The 10,461-nt window shown below is 36.4% G+C and overlaps 1 protein-coding gene across 1 annotated transcript; it reads left to right on the top strand.

Annotated features, from left to right (window-relative positions):
- Nucleotides 1-555: 555 nt before the first annotated feature.
- On the top strand, nucleotides 556-8,928 carry LOC149797221 (mammalian ependymin-related protein 1-like). The gene is made up of 5 exons (XM_089960377.1): nucleotides 556-994; nucleotides 3,486-3,564; nucleotides 3,977-4,093; nucleotides 6,802-6,965; nucleotides 8,709-8,928. The coding sequence occupies exons 1-5, from the start codon at nucleotides 611-613 to the stop codon at nucleotides 8,745-8,747; spliced, it is 783 nt and encodes a 260-aa protein (XP_089816503.1). The 5' UTR covers nucleotides 556-610; the 3' UTR covers nucleotides 8,748-8,928.
- The last annotated feature ends 1,533 nt before the right edge of the window (nucleotides 8,929-10,461 follow it).

Here is a 10,461-nt window from a genome sequence, read left to right as displayed (position 1 = left end):
AATCCAAATCACACACACACACACACACACACACGTGTATGTTATATCGAGGTGTGTTTTTGGAGGTGGGGTGTAGGATACACGTTCTATTCATGCACATAAACTTCAAGCATGTTTCAGGTGTTTTCGTGTTTTATCGGTGATTTTCAATAACTGCACAACAATGTGTCAAGACAATCTGATATGCTATTCGCAGCTCGGGGTTTATTTAGAAATAAATAACTTAAACGGATTTTAATAATAAAAAGTAAAGTTCGGTATATATGTATGCAAACTCTTGTACTTTAATTTCTCAATAGATACATAATTCCATAAAGAGAACAGTAGTTAAACGATAAAACTGAGCGAGAATAAGCGTCAACTCACATACTGATTTCAAACGAAATTTTTTATACATTCCCTTATTTTAAAAAGATTTGTAGATGAGCAACGTAAGTCGCCTCTGCAAAATGTGTAATAATCTGAGTGACATTTTGACCGATGGGTTGCACGTGTGGTTGTATTACAGTACTAATCTCACTTATCACTCATACAACGACCCAAGTTATCATATAAAATTGCACTGATCAAAGAAAACAAACGGCCGTTGTAGTATCACTGTAGCTGAAACATGCACAAAATGACACAATTCACATGGACCTGTTTCTTTCTAATACTTACTGCTCATGGACGAGGTGCGCACCTCAAAGAAGACACCGATAAGGAGGACCAGAAAGAAGAAACCGAAGACTCGTACATGAAGGGATACACCAATGACAACATCTGTTGTATACCCGACCAGTGGGAGGGTGTTATGTATTTCGGCTATGGCGATGTTTTCCTCGACTCATCTGGTGAGCCAAATACGTTCTTTACATTCGTCAACGGCACCATCAACATTTCCTACGATAAAACAAACAGGAAGATCTACATGCGTGTACTGGGCGTGCAACTGACTCCGTTGTTGCCACATCCAGAACGGGTGGAATTGGTTTATCTCTTTGATTACGTCAAAGTGAGTACCATATACCCATTCTTAATGTTTATGCATTTGTTTATGTTCATCGGAGAGGGTGTTGTGTGCTGTTTGTGGATTTTTGTTGTTGTTGTTGTTGTTGTGGGGTTTAACGCCATTTTTCAGCACGATAGGCTATACATGGCGGCCAGTATTAATGGTGGAGGAAGAACCCGGAAAACCCCGGAAAGAACCACCTACCCACGAGAAGCTACTGGCAAGTTTTCTCACATGCCCACATTGGCTGAATCTTAGACTCGAACCGCCGCAGACAGAGGTGAGATGGCAGTGATACGTAACGAAGAGCGCTTTAGACCACTCGGCCACTCGGGGCCCCCGTGCTGTTTGTGGAAGATACACAGGGGCTCATATCGTTGCTTACAGTTTACCTATCAGTGATACATGTACTATACAATAATACTTTACTACTGTACATGTACGACTGATAGGTATATTGTAAACAACGTTACGAGCCGGATGTGTTTGTGTAGTGGTGGTAGTAGTGAGGACTTCGTCGTAAGCCGTGGGTAAAAATCCTTTACACCCGTGGCTCATGAATATGTGTAGACAAACACAAACAAAATTCATCAGAGTAGGTAAGAAATATCAACAGAAATGACCTATTATCGATCGATAAGTGAGTGTTTGGAAGATAAATCTGATTGGCTCACTTAGGATAAAAGGTCGGGCCCCGAGTGGCCGAGTAGTCTAAAGCGCGCTCCGTTACGGATCACTGCCATCTCACCTCTGTCTGCGTGGGTTCGAGTCTCGGATTCAGCCAATGTGGGTATGTGAGAAAGCTTGCTAGTAGCTTCTCGTGGGTCGGTGGTTCTTTCCTGGATTTTCCAGGGTTCTTCCTCCACCACTAATACTGGCCGCCATGTATAGCCTATCGTGTGCTGAAAAATGGCGTTAAACCCCACAACAACAACGATAAAAGGTCATGGCGCAGTAACCTTCAGAGAGAAGTTGTCTCCATCTCAAAATGATTGGTTAATCAGTTTCATCCATATTCAAGAGAAACGAATGAATCTTATTCCATTAAGCCACAGGTGGAAAGATCGTACTAAGTTTTCGTCCGTTTATGCGGCAATGTGTTTGTGTGTGTGTGTGTGTGTGTGTTTGTGTGTGTGTGTGTGTGTGTGCGTGCGCTTTTCATTTTACAACTATCTTAGTAACAAATCATGTTAATAAATTTGCCAGGTTTTACACATGTTGGCGAAGTATTACACTGTGTACTTGAGAAAAATGTTTCATATTATTATTATTATTATTGTTATTTTTATTATTACTTAATTTGTACTGTTTGCTGACTTTTCCTTAATAATTATATGCTCTGTATATCTGTATTTTGTGCTAGACCTTTGTCCAAAATCAAGTTAATGATGTACCTTACCAGGGACTTTTATTTTTAAACAACATAATATTAAGCTAATATTTCTCCCTGAGTATGGATTATGGATGAAAGATTCAGATCATTATAAACTGTAAACATGTTTACGACAGTTTGAGTTAAAGACACAGTCTTTATTCTGACCTTAGAAAATTCCAGAAAGGAAATTTCCCATTAAATTACGACAGCATTTCCAGAAAATGGTAATTGCGACCTAGGGCAAGTTGAGCGGTATACAATCTTGTTTACATGAGGATTATTTGCTATTACCGTAACTTCCGAAGCATAATCAGTCTTATTGTTGTGTTCAGTTTTTAATTTGGGTACAATTTTTCTTCAATCACTGGATTTACAAAGTGCTCAATAATTTTTTTGGACTTAAACTTTTTTTTGGAATTATAATGGATTCAGACATAGACATTTTGGATTATATTATTGTATTACATCAAAAGATTGCTAACACATCGCCACATTCCAGGCCATTCACACATTAACACGTTCGAGACTACAGACACATCAACACATTCAACATTTGAACTTATGTTGACCACCACTTGAATTCAAACTTAACTTTTGGAATTAAACTCACAATACTATTAAAAAAAAATACAAAAATTTCACGTCGTGTTCTAGGCAAACAATTATGTGTTGAATTTTACCGTTTGGGTTTTTGCACTTTTCTGTTTCTTAGGTTAACAACATAGAAACGTATTATTATTGTTATTATTATTATTAAAGACGATTGCCTATTATTATTATTATTATTATTAATTGTTTTATTATTATTATTATTATTATTATTATTATTATTATTAAAGAGATTGCTTAATAATAATAATAATAATAATAATAATAACAATAATAATAACACTAATAATAATAATAATAATAATAATAATAATAATAATAATAATAATAATTTGCAAAAGGGGACATTCTAATTCATTTTGCATGGTAAATGTTCACGACCTCTTCACTTCTGCGGAAATCTTGTAACATTTTTTTTCTGAGGCGTTGTTCTGTTTGTTCTATCAGTATTTATTATTTTGTGTAAGAGTTCATGCATATATTTGTCTTTGAAATGTTTCTATATTCCAGAGAATTCAATATGAAGTTGACGACCAAAAATGCGACAAAAGCTCCTTGGACGCGGACATGACAGCGGAGTGTATACCAGGTACAGCTACTTGTATATAGCATGAAGCGAATGAGGAACATACCCCTAATGAACAAAACACGATCAAGGTCACGACATAATTCTTCTCTGTTACATGCTGTCGGAACAAAAATCTATCAATTTTTACGGTTGATTGATTCATTTTTATTTGAATAATTGATGCATGGATGTACTAATGAAACATGCATGAATAGATGAATGGGTGATGGATAGACTGATGGATGGATGGATTAATGATATGATTGGTTGCTATATTTATTGATAGACACCATTCATGACGATTATACATCGTAAACAAGACCATTTTGAAGTATTCAAAAACAATTTTACATGCTTTGAAGATGCTAAGCACGTTTAAAATGAATGCCGATGACAATTAAAATGAGAACTTGAGAAACATTTTGTTCTTCAGGCGACGTAGTCAGTGAAAGTGCCGGGACTTTGGGTGCTTCAACAATTGTCTACAACTACTTCTATACCAAAAATTCGGATGTTCCGTACACTGCGTCTGCAAGTGTGCTGCTTGATGGTGAGTGAGTTCTCTCTCTCTCTCTGCGTGTGCGTGTGTGTATACGTGTACACAAAAATTGGTAAGTCCTGACAACGCAGTACAAAAAAAAACAACAAAAAAAACTGTTTCCTTGCTTCAAGGAAATCAGTCTCTTCGTCAGGAGTAGAAACAACTTGAAGAAAAAAAAGTCATACACAAACAGCGAGGAAATATCATCTATTTACATATTATTAAGACTAAGACAAAAAGTAACGAAACAGGAAATTAAAACAGAAAGTAAAGAAACGAACAAGTATGAGATTATGTGTATTAAATGTCTGAGAATACTCAGTCAGTCCATGGATATGCAAGAGGTATTTAAAAATATCCACTCAAGCAATGAGAAACAGCCATGATATTAAAGCTGATATGAATGTGTATAATTCCGGTTGCTCAATTTAAAGTTTACAACCATACTCTTAAAAAATCTGACAAAAATGAGAGGTTCCCAAAATGAACCTTACATTGTGATACACCGTCTCAATGACGTCATGTATCGAAAATAAAAGAGCTAAAGTACGGGCCGAAAGTAGTTCATTACAATCGGAAATGGGAGAGATAAAGCCAAGTTGGTGTTAGAAACAACTGTGTAAACAAATAAATCACTAAACTGATTAAGTTGCAGTTAAATTAGTTTCTTAGAGAGGCTGATGGTCAATGGGGTTGATATTCCCGTACTGGACGACATATAAAGGAGCAGCACTCTTGTTTTGGGTGGAAGTGCTTGAAGTGTAAATTGGTATTTATTGGCGCAAAGACGTTTTCCTTCATAGAGCCGGGGGAGGGGTACAAAATTCCTCGTCAAAAGAAGTACTATACCTTCAGGTTCTGAGAAGGAGAGGAAGTACTTCATCTTCCAGCAGAGTCAGAAGAAACGGCTACTTTGAGTAATGGTACCCAACTAGATTCTTTCTGAGCGACGGAGGAGCACAAGAAATATGCACCATTATCAGCCTCCACAACATGTTTTTGATTTTAGGACCTCACACAGAAATCGTTCCCCTTTTTCTGAGGCGATTATTTGTATTGTAAGAGAGTCTACCCTGGAGAAAAGATTCAATGGAGGCAGCCCAAGCTAAGAAGGACAGACAAGGAGGCAACCGTTTTCCCTACTGATCTGCATGACACTCTAGTTCCAAGTGAAACGACTGTTTCATTTCAGCGTACAGTGTCACTCATTCAGTTTCTTCCCCGTGGTCCTCCCCAGTCCTGTCTCCAGGAAATGCTCAACGGCAGCGACCATGTGCGCAGACCCCACCATAGAGTCTATAGAGGCTACCTATGGTGTGTAGATCCCATCTCTTAGGATAACTTAGAGACCATCCGGGAAGAGAACTCCAAATGGGAATCAGCTCCCTCTACGTTTCTGATTGTATCGGCGTTGTGCCGGCTGATGAGTCAGAGGTAGACAGGATTTCTGTAATGATTAATGGTGGTTTCTTTGAAGAGAAATGGTCTCCTTTCGTTCCTCTTGTTGAGGAATAGTACTTAGTGGAGGCTGTCGGTAGTTCGCATTATACTTCAACGCCCCTCAAGGGGAACCTGAGTGGCCGAGTGGTCACTGCCATTTCACCTCTGATTGCGTGGGTTCGAGTCTCGGGCTTGGCCAATGTGGGTACGTGAGAAAGCTTGCCATTAGCTTCTCGTGAGTCGGTGGATCTTTCCGTGGTTTTCCCGGTTTCTTCCTCCACCATTTATACTGGCCGCCATGTATAGCCTATCTTGTGCTGAAAATGGCGTTAAACCCTACAAAAACAACAACAACATCAACGCCCATCAGTATTTTGAAGTTGAAATGGATGGCGTTTGCACAAAAAGCGAGGGTAATTTTGAAACGCCGGTGCCCGCACTTCAGTACTTGATGCCCATATCAACAGATTTTTATATATATTTGTTTTATGTTTAAATGTTCTTTTTGTAACGCATGCATGAAATATAACATCTTAGAATGAATTAACAAATTTTGGAACTAGCTTTGCAATCCCTTGCATCGAATAGCTTGTTACAATGTAATTTATATAATTTTTGTCACAGATCAATTGTGACCAGCATTGCCATGAATATGATGCAATTGATGTAATTTTTGTCACATTAATTACAACCTACATTGCCAAGATGTAGTGTAATTTATCTAATTTTTTTATATCACGGATCAATTGTAACCAGCATTACCGTGAATACATCAGTGCAAGATACAGTGTGTGCTCACATATGTTTATTTATGTATGTCATTTTCAAATGTCATATTTCATTATTTACATGCTGATACTTTTATGATTAATGTTTTATAATTGCGTGGCGAGCTATCATGTCAGGAGTGTTAAATCACGATTTCTTCTCATATGAAACCAGTGAAATAATTTGCTTAAATCTGTTTTTGAAAAACTAATTTACTCTTTGATTGTTCTTGTAACATTTTTCCCCCCACAATTTCATGATGGAATCTGCATTCATTGACAGTTTAAGTTTTTGTTGACCGGGTGGGATGGGCTTGTTGCGAAATTAATTTTCTTCACATATTACGGGAAAGGATAAAGAAAGGAGATGTTGCCTGTTTTACGTACAATCCAACGCATATCTTTTAATTTAGACATTTGGAATGCAGAGACAGAATTTGAGAGAGAGAGGAACAATTAAAAAGAGATATTCCAATTGTCGAAAAATCTATTCCATTTGTTTCGTTGCAGAGAAGATAAAGACGATATGTACGCCCATACACGTGACCTTCTTCAATCCATCCGTTGAGTCGGGGAGTGGGGTGTTATACGGACTGGATATTTTGGATGTTACCCTGGGTATAAAAGATCCCAGTATTTTTATCCCGCCCAAGTCGTGCAATGGCGCATCACAGGTACATGTGCTAACTCAGATGAAAAAATGCTTCATCTTAAAGAACGAAACTGACCACGAGGGGGGGGGGATTCCACATAGGGTCAGTACGAATTTAACTACCGACGAAGAAGTTTACTACATATCAGAATCTGATTGGCAGTTTGGACTGTGCTTCCAGCCGGCATATTGATTAACAGCTGAAGCTTAACAGGTGGTTGAACACCTGTTATTGCTAATTATTGGGCGTTTTTACTTAACTTAAAACACTGTGCGTCACTAGATCAGCCAAAATGAGTTAAACGTTTCACATCTTGTTTAGTACGGGTATGTGACAACGCTCCACGTGCTTCAGCGATCGCTCCGGTGACATAGTCGTTAAAGCGTCCGCCTCGTATGCGGGAGGTCGTGGGTTGAACTTCGGCCGAGTCATGCCAAAGACTTATATAAATTGTACTAACAGGTGCCTCGCTAGGCGCTCAGCATTAAGAAGTTAGTGTCAGCACTGCTCGACCTGATTTATCCTTATTGATATTTTATCCTGACCATACCACTTTGAAACACTCTTTACCAAAGGTATCTAAGAAAATAGTAACGAGATTGATGTTCTATTTTTGATCTCTTTATCCTCAACATTTGCTATATTGAAACCCGTAATTCTTCTTTGATGCAGAGACTTTCTAGTCTACAGAAATGAACAGCCAGGTTGACTTTAAATGTTAAAGATATTTTAACGTCTACATTATCTCTCTTCAACATTTTAGATGGATACCAATTAAAAAAAAAAAATCACTTTCCTTTCATAATTTATTTATCATCAGAGTATCTTAATGTTTTTAAAGTTTGTAGGGAACATTAGCACACGGAGAACACGGTCGATTGAAAACAGTGATTTTTATATACCAGAAGTTAAGAGCATTGCAAGAAATATTCTTCTTACACAGGTACAATTTTGTGGAACATTTTGTAGCACGACTTTTAAAACAAGAACCGAATGTTTCAACTTTTAAGAAGCTAATCTCAGCAAATAGTTTAATGAGCAAACCTTACTTAATGACGTATAAAATTTGTACGTGGTAGCTGTGATGTGTTAATGTGACAACAGTATGTCAAGCTAGTATGATTTGTATTATGAACTCCTGTTAAATTTGTATTAACTCCTGTTAAATTTGTATTACCTCCTGTTAAATTTGTATTAACGTTAAATTTGTATTAACTCCTGTTAAATTTGTATTACCTCCTGTTAAATTTGTATTAACGTTAAATTTGTATTAACTCCTGTTAAATTTGTATTAACTCCTGTTAAATTTGCATTTTGTTACGCAGAAGATCTTACCCCTTGTATAGTTTTAACTAATTACACGTTTATTTGCTTTAAATGCAGTGTCATGTTTTAAATTATTTGTTATCTAATAATGTCATTTTGATTAAAAAAAGGATTATTATTATTATTATTATTGTTATTATTATTATTGTTATTATTATTATTGTTATTATTATTATTATTATTATTATTATTATTATTATTATTATAGGACGCTAGAGCTCTTTATATCGATTAGGTTTTAGGACATACTGGTATTGTGGGGCTGTTTTTAGTTCCTTAAGTAAGAGAGTACTTCCATAAAGGACTGTCTTTCTCACATTCATGCAGAAAGATATACTTTAATAGTAGAATGGTGTACCACTCTCTCACGAAGCAAGAAAAAAAAATAGTGTTCACGTTTACTCTACAAAAAAACTGATACGCAATATATCTTTTCAGGTAAATCGGCATGCGGGCCACTTTTTCCACATCCTTTAGATGGACGTAACCTAGTGATGCCTAGTGGCATCTACTTATAGGGTCAATGACGGATTGAAGCTAAGAAGAATGTGGGACATGTACTTCAGTGTGAAATGAAAAACTTGGAAGTTATTCATATTAAATGTTATCCCATCGTTAAACCAAATACTGAATTAATATATACTTCAAAAGTTACAAAGTTTTTTGTCTTTAAGCAAATTTAATAACTTCATGTTAAGCGAAATGCATTAATAGAAAAATTAAACCAGTACAATCGATAAGCTCGGTGAAATAAGTCAACATGCCAGTGACTATTTCATTATTTAGTCTCCAAAATAATTTCTTTGGAAGAGTGTTTAAACGTATGTTGTGTGTACATACGAAAAATATGTAGCTACAAAATAAAAAGTAAACAATAAGTCAGCAAAAGATCACAATTAATAAATAAATATCAATGTAGTTGCAAAACTAGAAATATGAATGTACTTTACCTTATGTATTGACATCATCTATTCACTAAGCTAGTTAAAATTAATAATTTAGAAGATACTTCCAATGGAAGACAGCGAACATGAACGATAGAACGATGGCTTAAAGACTTGTTTTTTCTTTCAAAATGCAGAGTGTGAGGGGGCAAAGTTCTGTCGATCTATGAAGAACGCATTAGTTTGAGACCAGATAACAATTCATTTGATTTATGGAGACAGGCGCTTGTTAAATCGCCATACTGCAAGAATTTATAAATGTCTGGTCGGGGACGGTAGTGAGGCTATTTACACTTTTGTTTATATAGCAGCCAGACGGACTATTATGGACACGTTTAATTTTGGATTTCATAGTGGAACTGTCAAAAATGTAAAATTTCCATAAACAGTTCGATCTGATTGGTTACGCTAAAAAAGGGGCGTGTTTCCCACACTAAATTTCCTAGTTTTAAATATCACCACATCGGAAATCTAATTAGTCAGTAGTTAAGTGGGGCACTTTAGCGTCAATGGGACTTTAACGTTAAAATATGGGGTTTGCACTTTGGCGTCAGTGGGAATTTAATATGGGAATGTCACCTGGGGGTGAATGGGAATTGAACGTTGGTGACATCATGGGGTTTATAGGGACAAAACTTTTTATAGGGTTAAATGTATATGTAGGGACAAAGGGTTGACGTACAGAAACAAACATAGACATACATAAACAAACAAATACACATCCAAACACACAGAAAAGAGGACAGAAATGTTCTATAGAAAGACTCACAGATAGAATAGAGACTCGAAAAAGAAAAGTCTGTTTGTATGGGTTCAAAACATTTATTCAAGTTTATACATGGGCTCTCGGGCCTGTGCTTTGGTGGAAGCACTATCTATTTAATACATAAACATTTGAACATGAAACAAACCTATTTACGAGTTATTTAGTTCTTGGCTCTAGTAAACTACTGTTTAAATTTAAAGTTCACTCCTTTCTAAAATCACTTCATATGCAACATATTTACATTTAATGTTCATTTATAAGAAAAAGCTAAAACAAAACAAGTAACAACCAATCAAATAGGACAAAGTTCATGTTTCTCTCTATATCCGTCTCACATGTAGTTAAAAATCTGGTCAGCTACCATTTGTGTCCCAGCGTAGATGTTTCCCATAATGTACTCCCTTCGTTCGTCAATCTGCTGTTATGTCCATCGTGCTAGGTTCACTTATCGGTAAGCAGATCAAGTGCATTCATCGTCTTC

This window comes from Sinohyriopsis cumingii, chromosome 6, assembly GCF_028554795.1.
Source record: "Sinohyriopsis cumingii isolate HCF-2022 chromosome 6, ASM2855479v2, whole genome shotgun sequence".
In the NCBI taxonomy this organism is placed as follows: Eukaryota; Metazoa; Mollusca; class Bivalvia; order Unionida; family Unionidae; genus Sinohyriopsis; species Sinohyriopsis cumingii.
This window is presented reverse-complemented; position numbering and strand designations above follow the sequence as displayed.

Excerpts from the sequence above, each read along its gene's own strand:
- LOC149797221 (XM_089960377.1), top strand. The coding sequence starts at position 611 with ATGCACAAAATGACACAATTCACATGGACCTGTTTCTTTCTAATACTT. Across the intron at positions 4,094-6,801 it reads TGCAAGTGTGCTGCTTGATG|AGAAGATAAAGACGATATGT; the intron begins GTGAGTGAGTTC and ends GTTTCGTTGCAG. Across the intron at positions 6,966-8,708 it reads CGTGCAATGGCGCATCACAG|GTAAATCGGCATGCGGGCCA; the intron begins GTACATGTGCTA and ends ATATCTTTTCAG.